Below are 19,024 nucleotides of genomic sequence, written 5' to 3' on the forward strand. Positions count from 1 at the left end.
AGCTGAACCTTCGTGCCGCCAAGTTAATCACTTTAAATTTTCTATTTCGATTAAAAAAAAAAAATCATACCTCAGAGCTTTAACTAAACTTTTTATCTTATTTCATATTCATACTTTAATTTACAAAATCGTCTACACTCTTTTTTTTATTCACCACCACCAATACTTCAATGGTTTCATATACAAACCAAGATCAACTAAAATAATAACCCTTTCAAATAGACAGGACTCGCAGCACTACGTAATAAGAATATATTCAAAATGATATACCATACATCTCCAAAACAATCTCCCCATGTTCATAGTCTATAACGTTAAATGTGAAAAAAGTAACACTATTGCTGAAATGAAATAGAATAGGAACCGGTGTTCGGATCTTTCACAGCTTTAAAATTGTCGACGCTCATGCCGAAACGGCCCAAAATAGAATTTCCCATTTCTTTTAGCTTCCCTGCACTCGAAACCAACAGATAATCAAGATTTCATGAAGACAATATACTTAATCAAATTGTAGAACCATACCTTGCAGACTTTCTATCAAACAAGTTAAAATTATATAAGGACTAACTGAACCAGCCTACAAATGGAACTGACACCATTGTCGCAAAAGGGGAACATAAAATCGGGGAGGATATCAGGAAAGTACAAACAACATACAACTATATCCAAGTGATGAACCAAAGGAGCGATCCGAGTTATTGGACCTTTTGGGATCTTTTGATTTAATAGTGGAGATCCTAGTATCCAGTGATCTAACGCCAATTGAATTTTAAATAGATCGTGTACACTTGCGTGAGTGATGTGCTTCAACAAGACATCAACCACGCAGCAAGCCTTTATGTAACAACTCAGCAAAAAAAAGACGGGAAAATAAAAGGAAAAACTACTCGCAAAGATTAGTCATAGTCATTTAAGCTTTACCAATCATCTCTTCCTTCATTTTTTCACGTTTTTCGTCAGCTAATGGCTTCAAACGGATAATGGTTCGCCTAGCCTGATCATTCGATGGATCCAATTCCAAGACTTTTGTCATGTCTAGCAGCGATCAATGAGAAAGAGTTCAGACAAGATTCAAATAACTGCAAGTTTTATCTGTTTTGAACTTTTCACAATAATGACTGCCATATGAGATACTAAGAAGTTGTTTACGCCCAAGAGACATTAGGCAAACAAAATATCATCATCATCTAAACTATCAAAACAAGGACACATGCTGGCAATCTTGTAAAAAACTAAAATATGAAATGAGTGATGTTTGACAACATGCCGATTCTTTGAGGTTGATCGAGATTTTAGTAAAAGTCGCCAGGAAAAATGTACATTATCCTAAGGTATATGGGGAGGTCATGATCATCTATGCAACCAAATATTGTCTTCTAATCCTAAGAGGAAACACAGCAATATTTCATTCATTTTGGATAGGAGCATTTTTCCTTATCCCTACTTTCTGTAGAAGTCGGGGTAGACTTTTAAATCGTAGAACAACAAACATCAGGCTCTTCATCCAACAACTAATAAACATAATTAGAAAAAGTCCAGTGCAAAACATGTCATGATGTAGACATTGCATTGCAAAATCATGTGATATAAAGAAGGTACAAATAACAATTAACACTTATCCTCCACAATAACAGTATTGGATTTGCATTTTTGTGTTATGTTTACCAGCAATTGACTCTTCATAATTTTCAAGCTTCTCATGTGCCTCCCCTCTTCTTAGCACAGCTTTCATGTAGGTAGGATTCAGCTCTAATGCCTTTGTACACTCTTTAATTGTCTCCTCGTGCTTTCCCTGATCATGAAGGAAGAAAGCAATAGCCACAAAACTAATATTACAATCGAAAGTGACTGCCCTACCCCTATTATACCAGTCCAAGAAATATAAAGGTGTGCCCCTTTGCACACCTCATTGTGCATTGGAAAAGCATTTTCCAACATCTAAAGTGTTCGTCTAAACGCATCTAAGTAAACATGCTGAATGAATCTGATTTGAAAGGAAAAATTTATGCCCAAAGTAGAGCTTGCACGTATTTATGCATCATTCTTGCTAGACAATAGAAAACTATTCTTAACCACGGTCATGAGGAGCATACCAATTTGGAGAAACAAGCAGCTCTATTTGCATGGCATATTGATCGTATTTCAGTAGATGAAAGCACATCTTGGACAATTTGTATTGCAAATTCATATTTTCCTAGTGCCTCTTCATATTCTCCAGCTTTAAATAAAAAATTACCCTCCAGTTTGGCGTCATTTGATTTTTCCAAGGCTTTCTGTTTCTCAAAAAAACAACCAAAAAAAGTGTAAACAGACAATAGGTATGGTGAGTTGTTAGCATATCTTTGGATTTATACAAAAGAATAATAAATTTCTAAGGGAAAAGAAAAACTAAAACTAAGTAATATGTGCCCGTAAGTTTGTCTTATCTAAATTCCCAGCTGGTGATTAACATAACATAGATAAGAAACTAATAAAAAGTGATCGAGCCAGACAAGCTCTGATCACTGAATGTATTTTATACTTACTAATTACTAACTGGTGTCATTCAACAGTATCCTACCATGTACAACAGATTATTGAAACATAGCTTCTAATCACAAATTCATTTCTGTCAAAATAATTTTCATAATTGAAAGCATGAAGTTCTAAATATCCCATAATTGAGTTGTCCTATGTTTCAGGAGAATATTAGCGAACATGTTCCTGGAATGACATCCAAAAAAGATCATAATCATGGCCATGAAACATGGAAGTTACCACAATCACACTGCCTTAAATGGGAAAGTCGGTTATAAAAAGATTGCACCTGTCTTGAATACACCATCCTTGACATTTTGCCAGAGCGTAGGCGACTTTATGCTTATTATAGTTCCTTTTTTTGTTCAACCACTAGAAGTCCAACTGTGTACCGTTTGCATCTGAATTAGAATACACCATAACTAAGGTTTCGCTGAAGTTTGCATACAGCTCTAGTATATAACACGGATTGCATTTTTCCAGCTTGTGGATTAGTTTCGTTCCTAAATTTCAGTTCTTGGCATTAGTTTTTATGTGTCACATTGTTAAGTGCATAAGATCGATGTAAAATACAAAGTTATAGGAACAGTCAGGCTTCCAAATACAGTAAACACAAAAATTTTAAGCAGTTCAGTTTCAAAAACATCAATTGCATAAGTTTCCATGATCCAAACATCGAAATTACATTTCAAAAAGCAAGAACATGGTCAATAGCTTTACCTCATTGACTTCACTCTCGACGCAGTCCGACATTTCATATTGTTCTTCGTCCTCGGGATGGATCGTTAAACTACCAGTATTCTTATCATCAGGACAATTCTCTGATTCTGGAACGGCGTCGTACAGCTCCGTTTCACGGGCAGTCTCGTACCCATCGGACTCGTATCCCGCTGCCGCCGGTGATTTTGATTGAGATTTGGAACTGCTTTCAACGGCTGGCTCTTCTTCAATCACAGCCATTTCGTCTTCCTTAATTTCAAGGTTTTCAGGTTTTTACCTTTCAACTTTCTTCACACGAGTTCAGAAAATCTCGACTTCTGTTTTATTACCAATGTTAAAAAAATTTATTATACGAATTATATATANAACCGTGTCAACTTCTGTATCTACAAATTAGATGACACTCATCTATTGGATATATATGTATAGTTTTGTTATGCAGAATACTGATCGTGTCAATCTTTGTATCTATTAATGAGATGATATTCACTTATTGGAGAAATAAGAATGAGGTTTTGATGTTCTCGATTATATGAACTATGTGTAATGAAGAAGAAAATAATAGCTTAGTTTTTGGTCTTTGTTTTTGATCTTGTGATATACTGGGAAAAAAGGTCCATGAATAATAAATTAATATTGGGAGAATTTACTATACTATTCGATAATAGGTTTTTTTTTTTTGACACGAGTAAGATGAATCTCTTGCTCCTTATTATAAACTAGCTACTTGGCACACACTGTGCGTGTGTACGGTTTTTTTTTATAATTATCGAGGGACTAAAATGGAATTTGACAAATTATCGAGGGACTAAAGTGTTATTTGAATAGTTGTAATTTAAAAAAAATACAAAAAAATGTTTTTTGAAATTTAAAAAAAAAAATAAAAACAAAAATATAATTGTGATATAAAATAAAAGCAAAATTGAGAAATCAAAATACAGACCAATTTTTTTGTCTCATAAAGATTCTTAATATATAGTAACAGAAGTAATAGATGTATATTAGGCCCAAGTCAGATGAATCTCCTGTGTCTTAATAAGCACGACCCTAAACATACCACCACGTTCGTTTATGTAAGAAGGTTGGCAGTTTTTTTTCTCAAAAAATTATATAATTATATAATAAAATTATACTTTCAGAATTCTGATATAATATTTTATTTCAAAATTTTGATGATGAAGTTATATATAAAATATCTTTATTTTAATATATTTTAATATATATATATATAAATTAAAATCCATTTATAGTATTTTTAATGTAAGAAATATCTTATTTGAATCAGTATCTTTTAAAATTCTATGTTACAAAATAAAAAAAATTTCATAAATCATATAATTTTAAAAAAAAATTATTTTTGGTAGCCTTGTGGTTTGCCCCTAAATTCGTCTCTGATTATGAGTTATATAAAAATCGATTCTTATTTCAGAAAATAATGTTGAACGCAAAAGATGAAATTATTTATTGTGGCTATGGTAAAGAGCAAATGACATCAACTTTTCACAGACAACGGTAAAAAGTCTAGAGAAAATTAAATATTTCTTTTTTTTACAGAAAAACTTGTAATTTTATTCAAAATGGAGTAAGATTATCGATTACAAGCTTTACTAACCAAACAGGAAACTCTCCACAAATCCACACGAAAGGTGAGGGAGAAGAAATAGAAAAAGAGGCTAACGAGTGCGCAACACCATTTGCGGTGCGCAAGACATGTTCTAATTTTAGATAGGCATGAGTTGCCAATAAATTCCTAATCTTTGTTGCAAAGGCCCCAGTGTATCCAAAGTCCTCTGCTGGACTAGTGACTGCTTGCACTGCCATCAGAGAATCCAATGTAATCTGGTTTATCCTTAAATGTTGAGTCTGAGTTATTTGAAACCCTTCTTCAATTGCAATAAGTTCAGCAGCTACTATAGATGGTGGTTTAGTAATTTGCTTCCCAAAAGCTAGCAATGGTTGGCCCTCATGATTTCGCACAACACCCCCGATCGCGTATCGATTAGAATTGACATTATAAGCTGCATCAACGTCCAAACGCAATTGGTTGATTGGTGGTGCTATCCATCGACTCGGTGATGATATATGTTCTCTTCTACTTGCTGAAGTTAGCATTGATGTTCTCGCATCTTGGTAGCCGCAAAGCATTGTCTCGCACCATTCAACATTAATCCCCTTCTTCTTTGAATCATTGTTATGTACTGTTCTAAGTCTCTCCATCTATAAGTTCTCGTAGCAAAGAATTCAAAATCCTTTCTGTTGAGTTTGCTCTTCATCCATAATGTAATATCGAACACCTCCATCATTCGTACCATCTTTAGAACTCGCCAGTACCTAGTATCTTTCCAGCAACTTTTGATCGCTGATGTAGGAATTATATTATGCAAGACCCGCCACCAGAAGATACGGACCTTAGGGGGTATCGAAAGAGACCACAAGAATTGCCACCAACTTTTTAAGTGCACTTCAGAGCTATTCGCAGGTGGATCATAAAATCCAATTGCCGATTTGTACCCGCCTCTCACCGAATATTTTCCCTTTTGATCGAAAACCCAATATCTAGAATCCTCTTGTGTCGATGCAGTTAGATTGATGGATAAGATTTCCGATGCAACATGAGAGGAGAAGAGCTCGTATACCAGCTGTTCATTCCATTCTCCATTCCTAATAAGAGTGTTCACCGTGGAGAAATTCTGGGGAATAGGTGAGTTGTTTTGATATACTCCTATCCCCGGGATCCATCGGTCTGCAAAAGTTGCAACTTTATGTCCATTTTCTATTTTCCAGTATAGCCTTTCTCCAGCAGAGCGACTCCATAAAATTGATCTCCATATGTACGATGGGTTGCTACCAAGAGCGGCCTTCATGATGTCTTGATGTCTAAAGTATCTGGCTTTGAGTACTCTTGCAACCAGTGAATTAGGATTAAGAATAATTCTCCATATTTATTTTGCTAGAAGAGCCTTGTTAAAAGTCTCAAGGTGACGAAATCTCATCCCTCCCAAACACTTTGGCTGACATAGTACTTTCCAAGATTTCCAGTGCATCCCCCTCTTTTCTGCATCTCCACCCCACCAGAAATTTGAGCACTCTTTTTCGATTTCTTTGCATATGGATTTTGAGATACGAAAGCATGACATTGCATAGGTCGGGATTGACTGGATCACAGATTTTATCAATGTCTCTTTTCCTCCTACTGAGAACGTCTTTTTCCCCCATCCTTTCATACGCTTGATGACTCTTTCCACTAGGTATCGAAACTGAAGAGTCTTATTTCTAGCCGAAAATACTGGCAAGCCCATATACACCTCATGACCCTGCACCACGGGGATGGCCAGCATGGTTTTAATAGAATCCATGACACTTGAATTGGTGTTCGGGCTAAAAGAGAGCGAAGATTTTTCAAAATTGATAAGTTGCCCTGAAGCTTTCTCATATGAGATCAAGCAATTCCGAACCCCTACACAGCTTTCCTGAGTTGCTTGGAAAAACATGAGACTGTCATCTGCAAAGAAGAGGTGAGTAATCGACGGGCAAGTAGATGCAATTCGAACCCCTTTGATAAGATTTCGAGCTTCATAGGAGAGGATCGCCGAAGATAACCCATGAGCACATAAGACAAATAAATAAGGGGAAAGTGGATCACCCTGTCGTAGGCCTCTTTGTGGCGTGATACTACCAGCAACCTCACCATTCACACAGAAAGAGTATTTAACCGACCGGACACATAACATCACTTTCTCCACCCAGATAGGTGAGAACCCCAGTTGAAGCATAATACCCTCCAGAAAACACCATTCCACACGGTCATAGGCCTTGCTCATGTCAAGTTTTAAAGATGCATAGCCTTTTTTTCCACCTTTTCTACTTCGAATCCAGTGAAGAGTCTCAAAACCCAAAATAATATTGTCCGATATGAGGCGATCTTGGATGAATGCACTCTGAAACTCATTGATAGTTTGCTTTAAAATCGGACATAGCCTGTTCGTTAGAGCACGAGCAACAATCTTGTAGTAGACATTACAGAGACTTATAGGGCGAAAGTCCTTCATACACATGGGCGATTTAATTTTCGGGATCAGAGTAACTATAGTCTCGTTCCAGTCATCAAGGGGTTTCCCATCATTTAGAATTGTCACTTCCTGGAGCTTTATCAGGGTGCATGTCAAACAAAGCTCTTTTAATTTCTGTGGCTGAGAAAGGGGCACACAATATTGAGTTCATGTGTTCATCAATTTTTGGCTCAACACAATCTGTAATTAATCTTCTGTCTTCCTCTGTCGAATTATTGGACTCGAATAATTTGGTGAAATAGCTTTGAATAATCTCAATCATTTGGCTTTTCGTGGTACACCAATCTCCATGTGAAGAGACTAGTCCATGGATGAAGTTCCTATCCCTTCGAATTGAAGCACATGAATGGAAGTATTTTGAGTTCCTATCACCATGTGCCAACCAATTAGCTCGGCTCCGCTGTTTCCAATAAATCTCTTCTTTAGTTGCAAGGTTCTCTACCTCTTTCTCGAGGCAGCCTATTTGATTCACATTTTGCTCCCATAGTGCTTGTGTTTTCAAATTTTCTAGTTTCTTCCTTTTGATTTTCAGCTGTCGAGGAAGGCTTTTAAATCTGTTTTCTGCCCATTGGTGAAGGGTTGTTTTACACCTCATAATACGATCTTTTAAAGATATGGAGGATTCAGATTTTGTCCATCCTTTTTCAACCATTTCTTTACAGTCCGGCTCTGTCACCCAATGAGGTTCAAATCGAAGCACATGGCCCCGCTTCACCGGTAGTGCCTGCATCTTACCCAGAACAAGCAAGATTGGTCTATGGTCCGAGTGAAAAAACTCCAACGATTGAGCTTGTGCCACTGGATACAGAAGTCTCCACTCAAGAGTTGCAGTGTACCTGTCGAGCCTCTCAAATATAATATTACTCAAAGATCGACGGTTAACCCATGTAAAAATTTCACCTCCCCCATGAAGATCTTGTAAGAGACAATCATCAAGTGTGTCCCGAAATGCTCTGGTCTGATTAGGTGGTCGTATGTTGCCCCCATATTTCTCACTGTCATAGCATATTTCATTGAAGTCACCTCCCACTAGCCATGGCAGCCCTTGCAGTTCCGACAGTCTGCTTAGGCGTCGTAAGAGAGCCCAAGATACATGTCTGTGTTGCGTTTCTGGATGACCGTAGAAGCCAGTAAATCTCCATCGGTTTTCCTCATGTTGTACCCCACAATCAATGTGTCCCATTGTGTATGAATGCACCTTGACTGCAAATGGTTCCTTCCAAAGAAGTATCAAACCCCCACTTCGACCCACACAATTAACAACAAACATTCCCGAGTATCCCAGTACATCCTTCCACCATCTACAGTTTAAATCCCTCAATTCGTTTCACACAAGAAAAAGAGGGTTGGGTTCTTTTCTGCGACAAGTCGTCTGAGTTCACGGAATGCTCGTTGGTTCCCAAGCCCTCGAGCATTCCAAGTAATACAACTCATTGATCTCGGCGGGGCTGCTTGGCAGCCGCCGCCGTTTGTTCCACCATAGTACAATCATTGAAGTCTCCATGCTTTCGTTTCTTTAAGGGGCTATTACACTCAGTATTCTTCAATGATTTATGATTGCCCAGTTCCGGTCTAGGGAGGATTATATTATTCAGGATTTGATTCCCCTTCCCCCGAGCTCTCCGCTTCCATTTACGTTCTCCCTTCTCCCCTAGTTGCCTTATTTTAGTATCACCAAGTGAGTTCTCAGAGTTCTCAGACATTTCATTGTGCACTACATTCGGTGCCGATATCTCACAAGTAGTGTTAGATATATGTCCATCGTTCCCCTTGTAAACTGTTATTGGAGATGTTTCCACAGTAGCAGTAGTGTTCCTTGCTGAACTACTCGATGGAGAGCTGTCACGGCTTCTGTAAGATTTGTTAGGATGTGTATGTTTATTTTTCTCCCCACTACTTGAATTACTAGCTCTCATCCAACTTCCAAACATATTTTTTCCATCGTCTGCCAGAGGTATTTCACATTCACGACATGAGTGTCCTAAACACCCACAGTTGTAACAAAAATCCGGCAAACGTTCATATACCAGAGGGACAATAATGTGCTCGTCCTCCCCAGGGACTGAAACACGGATAAACCTTTTTAAAGGTTTTGTAACGTCTATCCGTACTCGAATTCGCGCAAAACTGCTCATTGATAGACCATTTTCTCGTGCATCTGTCTCTTCCACTGTTCCGATCTGATTCCCCACTTTCTCGAGTGTCTCTTTATTCATTAGACCAAGCGGGAGATTATAGAATTGGACCCAAAAGGCTATCTCATCAAATTTTATATTTCTAGGGTTTTGCATGCCACTAGGTTCACGAAAAATGACCAAGTCTCGGAAGATATTTCCAAGGTCCTCCCTTTAGTGCCCTATTTCTATCTTGTGTAGATTTAAAGTCAAGCAAAAAGAGATTATCACCCATGGAACCAACCTCAACCTGTCGAGCAGCCTGTAAGATTCGCGGCATCTGTGTTTTGAAAACCTCCTTGTTAATAGGTTTTGTAGAGAAAACCTTGACCACCAAGAAATTTTTAATTTGTTTCTCGCCATGCTTTAGATCTGAATCGGCTAGGGTTAAAGTTTCTTCGTTTTCAATCCTTGTTGAGCGCTGAAAATCTTTAACCAATAGCTTCACTTCCTCTGAATCCATTCTGTGTATTTTTGTGTGTCGTTTCCACCCAGATCAGATCTCCCCGAAATATGATTGGGGAATTCAGAACCTACACGAAGGTAGGAGGAGAACCTACATGAAGGTAGGAGGAATATTGTTGTAAACGAGAAAATTAAATACAATAATTGGAAGATGTTATAGAAATGGAAAATTCCCGAAGAAGAAAGATAGAGATGATCGAAAACACGCAAAAGGATATGTCAGCGTTACCGAAATGTACCAACGTTCCCAAATCACCATGGGTAACAGACATGCATCCATCTTCATGTTCACACTTCACCATCATATATGTTCAACCAAGGAGCACCTTCGAGTATCGTAGTACGACTTCAACGTCTTTGTTAGATTATCGAGAATCAATGAGCTCACCATGTAGCAACTGGTTATTGTACCCTAACTCAACCTTCAAAATAGTTCGACTCAGTAGATGAAGAAGAGTGGTTGTAGAAATGTGAGTTTACCTCCAAGTTTGTCATCTGGCAGATAGGTTGTGATTCGGTTCTTGACGTCCTGATTTAAAGTACTAGGAGTTCTAAATTACAATGTGACTTCACTTGGATCGAGTTTGTACAACATGATTGTATAATCAAACGTTTCTAGTAGAACCTTCATAAACGAAGGAAGAAGAAACACAGAGAGATTTTATCAGCAAACTTCCAGAAACAAATTCACGTGTTCATTTATCAGCTTTCCGATAATCACTTCTATCATAGTTTTTAACTGTTTTATGCTATGTATGTAAGTTAAACCAAAATATTCACTGCATAAACTTGAGTTATTTTCTCTTTTTATTATGAAGTTATTTGACTGATAAATTTTAGATCAAGAATGATTTCGTTAGTTGTGAACCTAATCAAACACGTAAAACATCTTATAATAATCCACATATTTTTCATGTATTCCTTTGAATGTAAAACAAGTTTTTTCAGTTTTTTTTTTTCTTTTCAATGTTCTATTGTTTTACTTCGAAGAAATCATATTCCTTTTGTCATCTGTTGTTCATGTATTATAGTCATTATTTTAATAATGACTTGGATGTCTCGATCAAAGTGGGCCCAAACCCAAAACGGAACAAAGCATGAAGTCCACGTATATTTAATGACCAAAACGTCGGCAGGAAACAGCCGCTCTATACCCCCAAACATGGGCCCATGTGGGGCCCAATTACATTAACATACTGTTAGCTGTCATTTGTCTCTTCGAATTGACCTCTTCATAATTCCTCAGTTAATGAATTGCTAGTTTCAAATTTCAGATATATTTATTGAAGTAATTATGCACATGAACTAGATAATTAAATCGAGAGTAGGTCTTTTGTTAACGAATTTTTATTCGAGTAAACCCTATCGATATTTACAATAAAAAATAATATTTTTAACATAAAAAATAATATTTTTTTTATGGATGAATCAAATAAGAGATCCGTCCTACAAAATACGATTCGTGAGACCGTCTCACACAAGTTTTTAACTTAAATCGATTAGACTAGTTGAATTGAATGTTTATACATCTACAAATGCCTTTTTTTCAGGGATATTTGAGAAATAACTTGATCAAATTTTATTTTTTAAAAATGATTTTCTCCAAATTTACTCGAGTTCTTTTGGTCATTTTTTTCAAAAAATATTTGCCTAAGATTATTTTACTAATAATAAACGAAAAACGAACTAAATATTATTGCCAAGATTCGTGTAATAACTCACGATTCATCTACAAACATTGGTTATAAAGAGCAAAGTATTTCCCTTTACAAAAGAAGAACAATTTTACAACAAAATTCTAAACAGAGGAGCCTATCTTCTTCACCACTCCTCGTATCCTCCAGAAAAAGAACGTTCTTTATTTATTTTTCTCTTTTTCCATTCTTTATCTAAATTTAACAACAAAATAATAATAATGATAATAAAAAAAGGTGAAACCCACAAAAAAAAAGGTGTGAAAAATATTTATAAAAAAATCACTTGAGAGATTTGCGATGATTATGGCCATAATATGATTGGTACCACTTGACAAACTTTTTCAACCCGGTTTGCAAATCGGTCACGGGTTTGTACCCTAATTCCTTCTGGGCCGAACTGATATTCGCATGAGTGAACGGAACGTCGCCGTTTCCTGGCATATCCACCATGTGCTTCTTGGCTTTCACTTTCAAATGCTTCTCCAGTATTTCAACCATCAAGGGCACTGTCACGGGTGAAGTATTACCCAAATTGAAGATCCGATATTGGGCCGGGCCCCGTTTCTTCCCGCCTGACCCGGTGCTTTTCTTAGCTGTATCCAGTGAAGCCACGCAACCCTTCACGATATCATCTATGTAAGTGAAGTCTCGGGCCAAGTCAACCCGGTCTTTACCGCGGTAAACTGTGATGGGCTTACCCTGTAAGATATTCCGGGTGAAAGAGAAATACGCCATGTCGGGTCGTCCCCACGGCCCGTAAACCGTGAAGAAACGCAACCCGGTTATGGATAGCCCGTATATGTGGTTGTACGTATGTGTTATTTCTTCCCCGGCTTTCTTTGTGGCTGCGTAAAGTGAGGCGGGTCTGTCGGTGCGATCAGATTCGGAGAATGGCACCTTTTCGTTCAACCCGTAGACGGAGCTGGAGCTGGCCCATACGATCGCGGGTTGCGGGTCGGAGTTTTTGCAGGCTTCGAGAAGGGTGACGAGCCCGGCAATGTTGCTGTGTACGTAAGATAGGGGATTCTCCATGGCGTATCGTACACCAGCCTGCGCAGCCAAGTGCATCACGTGGGTGAAGCGTACGATCTCGAAGAGCTTGGCGAACAAGCGGGCGTCGTTGACATCGCCTTCCACGATGAAGATTTTGTGGGAATCGAGGAGGCTTCTTCGGGCCATTTTCAATGAAGGGTCGTAATAGTTGTTGAAATTGTCCAACCCGACGACGCCATCTCCACGTTTCTTCAGGGCAATCGACACGTGGGACCCGACGAATCCGGCGGCGCCGGTGACGAGCACGGAGAACCCGTTCTGCCGTTGAATCTTGGCGGAGGACCTGACCTGATGTTCCCAGTGAGCACCGCCCCACGCGGTGGAGAAGAACCTGCTACCGGAATCGACGAATGATTGGAAACTCAAATAAGCCGCCGTCAACGCCACCAAGAACAGAGCCCATAGAAACATCGTACTCGTCGACGTAAAACACCGGTGGAACTGTCGGTGCATTGTCCGAGATTTATCCTTGAATTTCCCCGGCGTAGAAGGCAGGAGCAATTCTTCCTCGGCTAGGGACCTCATTTTTTATATATATATCAAAAAAACAAAATCCTTCCAACTCCTTCTCCCGATTCAGAAAAATCCCAGATAACAACAAATCCAGAAACAAATTTAAATCGCCGAAAGTGAAGAAGATATGGAATCAAAGAAGACGAACAGATGCAAAATTAAAAAGGAAAATGCACCTGCCAAAAAAAGGAGGGAGGGGGGATGAATATATAGTGGGAGACCACAAAAAAAAAAAAAAAAAAAAAAAAAAGNGGAGAAGACGCGTTAACGCGTAAAAGGACTACCAATGAGACAGCAAATAATTTCCCAAAAAAATAAATTGACTGGATACTGATAGTATTTTTGACTTTTCGAAGAAAATAACCATTGGATTGGATTGGATTGGATACATCACTTTTTCAAAAAAATTCTAATCATACCTCGTTAATTTCAAATTTTATTTTTAAATAATTATATTAAATATGAAGTTATCTTACATCCAACCATTTTTTATGACAAAAATTCGTGTGAGGCAGTCTGATCGTATTTTGTGAGATAGATCTCTTATTTGAGTCATCAATGAAAAAGTATTATTTTTTATGCTAAGGATATTACTTTTTATTGTGAATATCGATAGAGTTGACCCGTCTCACAGATAAAGATTCGTGAGACCGTCTCACAAAAGACCTATTCTGTTTTTATATATCATTAAATAAAATAAAATGGTAAATTTAATTAAACAATTGACTTTTACAACATCTGAGACGCTCGAGATTTGGTTAGTAAGTAACAAGCACACACCAATGTGCACAAAATCAATTATAATATTTCACGTTACAGCTCCATAACTGGCCTGGCCTACAATGATTTATTGGTGGGCACACCGCCGCTGGTCTCGCTGTTTAAATTTTCCATTTTGTACTTTAGCCTAAATATGATTTAATTTGATAAAAAAAATTTATTTACAATTTAATTACTTCGTGTTCATCAATATCATTGACAGATTCTATCAAATGATTTATTTATTACATGAAATAAATTAACAGATTGATTCATTTATCATACTCACAAAATGACCATTTAAAAAGGAGATAGATAGTTTCAAAGATTTTTCGAGTATGTAAAGTAAATCATTATTTGATAAGTGGTCAGAAGTTTGATTTTCTTGTCAACATTTTTTTGGGCGAACCTGTCGTGCAAGGCTTGCTCAATGCGGTTTATTTGACTGACACAACATGCAGACTATTACGTTGGTTCAAATATTATCCCGTACACACAGAAAAACAGTGACAGTGAGTTTAAAAAAAAGATAGAGAAATGAGATAATGATACACTTGTTTGAATTTTAATGGGTAATTTTAATCTTGTATATATAAATTCTATTTTCTATGATATATATATATATATATATATAACTTTGCTTGTTTTTATATATCGTAACTTTGCTTGTTTTTATATATCGTGCAATATATATAAGTTTAATAAGGGAAATTTCGTGAATTCCACTTGTCATTTATTTAGAACATGCACTCCACCACTATTAATACTTAATAGTATTTATCAAAGCTGGTCCAATGACTGAACCGGCCACCACTTGCTGCATAATTAAACCACTGGTCCCCAGATAAGCCGGTCACACAGAATCGTACTTCTTTACCCATTCACAATTAATTTTATATCCAAAAAAAATAAAATACAATATTTTAACAATTACCAAAATATGTAATTCGGTTCCATGTGACAAATGTTTTCTTTGATTTATCTGATGCATCGCTGGGTCATGTGTATATTATAAAAAAAAATCGTTTACATATAATAAATAAATTGGCAATCCACGTCGTTACATATACGTGGCCCATAATAATAAATTAAATTACTTAAGTTAAAATTAAATAATTTTATTATTATTAAAGAGATTGAAATTGATGGATTTAATTAAGTGATTAAAAAAATCAAAAAAGATGGTATATTCTAGTAGGTTTCTTATGATATCGTATTACGGAGAAAGATACGTGAGACAATATCAAAGATCTTCATTCATAATAGAAGTCAATCATTCTCATATTTATAATAATAAATAATATTTTTGTGCATAAAAATTAATATTTTTTTTAGTTGACCCAAATAAGAGATCTGTCTCATAAAATTGATATGTGAGAATATTTCGCAAAAGTTTTTTATATTCACAAAAGGAACTCCATTAATTGTTTTTCTTTTTTTTTTGAAGAAGAAATTTTTTTAAAAAAAAATTTTAGCATAAAAATGCAATAATTTAATCCTCTATTTCTGTCATTTTTAAAAAATATTTTTCTTCAAACTTCTATAAAAATATGGATTTATGTTAGTTAAATTTAAAAAAAAGCAGAATATATAATATTTATTTATTAAAATTTTATTAGTCGTAGCTCGTTTAATATTTTACATAAATAAAAGCGTGGAAATTTCTAGGGCCTAGCCTTTTAATAAAGTTGATTGATTCCTTGATGATGGAACCACCACACGAATACATGCTAGTGTCGGTAGTATTGGAATTTAATTAAACTAAAATTAAGTATTATTAGTCAATAAAATTGAATGTGAACTTTAAATTTAACAAAGTATTTTCTTCAACCAAATATAAAGACTTTTTTAAAATATAAAATCATTTGAAAAACAAAATTTACTAGAAAATTTTCTATTTTATCCTTACTTAATTTATTAAAAAAAAAGGTTATATATTTCCCAAAACTTAGTTATTAAGAATATATTAATAAAAAGCAAGAAAAATATTAATTAATTTAAAAAATAGACTATATATTTAGAACAACCGAAATAATAAAAGAAAATTATATAATCAAGACGAGAGCCTTTGCATGTGAGTAAAGTTTTAAAATAAATTAGGGGCACCATTTTCAATCATGAAAACGAGTAATTTATTTATGTAATTAATACGAGCGAAGAATTAAATATATTTTTTTGGGTTCAGTTTTACAAAATAAGAATTAAATTTCGTAATATCGATATCATATTTCAACAATAAATTATTACCTCGTTTGACTATCTGTATTCCATTTATTTAAAAAAAATTATGGTTTTGAATTTTGGTGCTAATTAGTTTAAAACAATTAATTTCTCTACATTAATGATTTATTTATTTTTATTTTCTGGATTTAGTGGCATAATTCTTGTCACGCCACATGACCATCGACACGATGTTTTCGGAATATTTGACTAATTTTTTCATACAAAATGAAGAAGTCTAAGCCACGCTATTTAAGTGTAATATTATATTGTTTATGATATTTGACCAACAAAAAAAAGAGTAAATTGATTTGGATAGTCTCAATTTTTTTAAATTAAATTCGTTATATTAGATTAGATTTTTTTCGAGGCAAAAACTTGTGTGAGATGGTCTCATACATTGTATTTTGTTAGACGAATCTCTTATTTGGGTCATCCATGAAAAAATATTACTTTTTATGCTAAGAGTATTACTTTTTATATTGTCAATATCGATATGATTGACCATCTCACAGATAAATATTTGTGAGACCGTCTCACAAGAGACCTATCGAAGGGTTAGATTATGTTAATCCCATTCCATCTTATAAATTTACATATCAATCTCCGTAATATTTTTTTTTAAATGATTCGCCCACTATATATTGGGTGTGAAGATCTCTATAAAAAAAAAACTTAGAATAGAAGTGTTTCGGTAGAATAATAAATATTGTATAACTTAAACAACTAAAATAATTTTGAATTGGAAAGTAAATATTATAAAAATTTGATTCTAAAATGAAATTATATAGATACCATCAATACAAATAAAATTTGCAGAAATGTCGCTAGATTTTTTTAGCTAATGTTCTCTTTGTTTGATTGTTTTTTTTTATGACCTTATTTATCTTGAAAATAAATATAAACTAAAACTAACCGTCATCAGGCTCGACCGGCCTGCAAATTTTGTTGGTTAGCAAGTTTTCAACATAATCCACCTATTTTATATGATGAGACGAACTGATTCGGAAGACTTAATTTATTTTGATAACTCTGTATAGATATATTACAATGTATTGAGTGAGAACACCCATCCACTAGAAATTGTTTTTGGTCAACTCTTTTCCAATATTCTGATAAGGGTAAATTAAAATTCATTACATATTAGAAATGAGTTTGGGTTTTAGTATCTGGAGAGAGAAATAATTTGAATAAATGCCAAAATTACCCTTATTCTCAATTTTATTTTAATTGATCATCGCGCTTAGCAAAATGGTATCAGAGCTTTAGGTAAATTTATTTCAAACATAAATTTTATTATTACAGTGTAATTAAATGTATGAGGAGGAGAATTTCGAAAAAATTATAAATTCGAACTCAAGTTCAAGAAAAATAATTTACAAGAACTATTCTAATATTTTGGAATATAAACAAGAACATCTAACCTCGGTTAGATATCAGGAGCAGCAAGGTTCAACACAGCACCCTCAGGTAAATTTATTATACAATCTCATATGTTTATGGAGATAGTACTTGGTTCCTCTAAACTCTCTGGAGATCTTAGAGAAATTCAAAAGACGGTACAAAATTACGGCAATATGCTGTTTTATGTACCACATAATGTGGAGAAAATCCTTGAAAACCAAAAGAAATTCTTGGAGTATTGAAGGATATTCGAACAAGATTTCAAAATCTAGAACAAAAACCAAGTTCTAGTAGAAAGACTTCAGAAGGAAGGTTACCACCATCCACCGAATCCTTATTACATCAAAAAGGGAAGGCCAAGGTGATGCCAAAACCCTTAACTGAAGAAGAAAGATGATCAATCTAATTAAAAAAGTCTCAGAAAAGAAATTAATATGATGACAAGTTTAGAAAGGATTGGTCTAGAGCATCTACAAGAACTTGCAGAATCTTTTGCAAATCTCAAAGTTGTAGATCTAAAGATGAACACAGCTGGAGGTGAACAACATACCATAACCTGGTCATCTTCACAGGAACCACCAAGAGAAAGTGTGGGATCTCAGAATATGAGAGAACCCCAAACAGACTTTTATACTGGTGGAGAAGCACACCCAGCGGGAACAAGGTCAAGAAGGAATCAAATTCCTTTACACCAAACTCCTTATGGGACATCTGTTCTAGAACCTATATATTTTTACGAGGTTATGCTTAACCTGGATGTATTAGATTTCAAAAATAGAGAAGATCTCATAGACGATTGGACATCTACTATGAGAATCGTAGCAGGAGCACTTGATCTCAATAGAGAAGGATTCATTAAACTTCTGGAAATGAGTCTTATGGGATCAGTGAAATTTCTTGTGAATGACTTCGGTAGAAACCAAAGAAACAGTCCTAGCCAGAGAATCTCTTAGCGAGATAGCCGGAAGAATGGCTACCCTCTTTAAAGCTCAATTTATAGGGGTAGACTATTTCAACATTCAAGATACAGAGAAGAGAAAGAAATATACTCAAGCTCCGTATAGTCTTGAATTACATGATATATGTTTAGTGGATGAATACATTATGTTATTCACTAAATATAGATAGAATTCAGGAGTCGAAGAAGATATAGCAATGCAGCTTTTCTTCGTCAAGATGGCAAGTCCCTGGAGAGAAATGCTCATAAGAAAATATGTACCTGGAAATCTAGATACATTGGCACGAAGAGCCTCTTTCCTAAAAGGAAAATTAGCAGAATGGTGTCATCTGGCAACATTACAAAAGAATTACAAACGCTTAAGGGATATTAACAAACGTATACTTTTGTGTTGTAAAGAAAATGATCTTCCAACAATTATCGGAAGTAAACCACATAAACATAAGAGGAAAAGTTTTAGAACTCATCTTTATG

The 19,024-nt window shown here is 35.4% G+C and overlaps 3 protein-coding genes across 3 annotated transcripts; all 3 read right to left on the bottom strand.

The window, feature by feature from the left end:
• Window positions 1–253: 253 nt before the first annotated feature.
• On the bottom strand, window positions 254–3,552 carry LOC140990878 (uncharacterized). The gene is made up of 5 exons (XM_073460714.1): window positions 3,238–3,552; window positions 2,094–2,273; window positions 1,666–1,792; window positions 922–1,035; window positions 254–451 (listed from the first exon to the last, which is right to left on the bottom strand). The coding sequence occupies exons 1-5, from the start codon at window positions 3,475–3,477 to the stop codon at window positions 336–338; spliced, it is 777 nt and encodes a 258-aa protein (XP_073316815.1). The 5' UTR covers window positions 3,478–3,552; the 3' UTR covers window positions 254–335.
• A 3,804-nt stretch (window positions 3,553–7,356) lies between these two features.
• On the bottom strand, window positions 7,357–8,577 carry LOC140991258 (uncharacterized). The gene has a single exon (XM_073461192.1). It carries the CDS (start codon window positions 8,575–8,577, stop codon window positions 7,357–7,359), a length of 1,221 nt encoding a protein of 406 aa, XP_073317293.1.
• Window positions 8,578–11,670: 3,093 nt separating this feature from the next.
• Window positions 11,671–13,400, bottom strand: LOC140991531 (UDP-glucuronate 4-epimerase 1-like). Its single transcript, XM_073461524.1, has one exon. It carries the CDS (start codon window positions 13,219–13,221, stop codon window positions 11,923–11,925), a length of 1,299 nt encoding a protein of 432 aa, XP_073317625.1. The 5' UTR covers window positions 13,222–13,400; the 3' UTR covers window positions 11,671–11,922.
• Between the last annotated feature and the right edge of the window lie 5,624 nt (window positions 13,401–19,024).

Source organism: Primulina huaijiensis, chromosome 13, assembly GCF_012295235.1.
Source record: "Primulina huaijiensis isolate GDHJ02 chromosome 13, ASM1229523v2, whole genome shotgun sequence".
Lineage (NCBI taxonomy): Eukaryota > Viridiplantae > Streptophyta > Magnoliopsida > Lamiales > Gesneriaceae > Primulina > Primulina huaijiensis.

What these genes read in the sequence shown, in the direction of transcription:
- LOC140990878 (XM_073460714.1), bottom strand. Translation starts at nt 3,477, where the DNA reads ATGGCTGTGATTGAAGAAGAGCCAGCCGTTGAAAGCAGTTCCAAATCT. An exon ending in TTATGAAGAGTCAATTGCTG is followed by an intron (nt 1,036 to 1,665) that starts GTAAACATAACA and finishes GATCGCTGCTAG; the next exon opens with ACATGACAAAAGTCTTGGAA. An exon ending in AATGAAGGAAGAGATGATTG is followed by an intron (nt 452 to 921) that starts GTAAAGCTTAAA and finishes TTTCGAGTGCAG; the next exon opens with GGAAGCTAAAAGAAATGGGA.
- LOC140991258 (XM_073461192.1), bottom strand. Translation starts at nt 8,577, where the DNA reads ATGTTTGTTGTTAATTGTGTGGGTCGAAGTGGGGGTTTGATACTTCTT.
- LOC140991531 (XM_073461524.1), bottom strand. Translation starts at nt 13,221, where the DNA reads ATGAGGTCCCTAGCCGAGGAAGAATTGCTCCTGCCTTCTACGCCGGGG.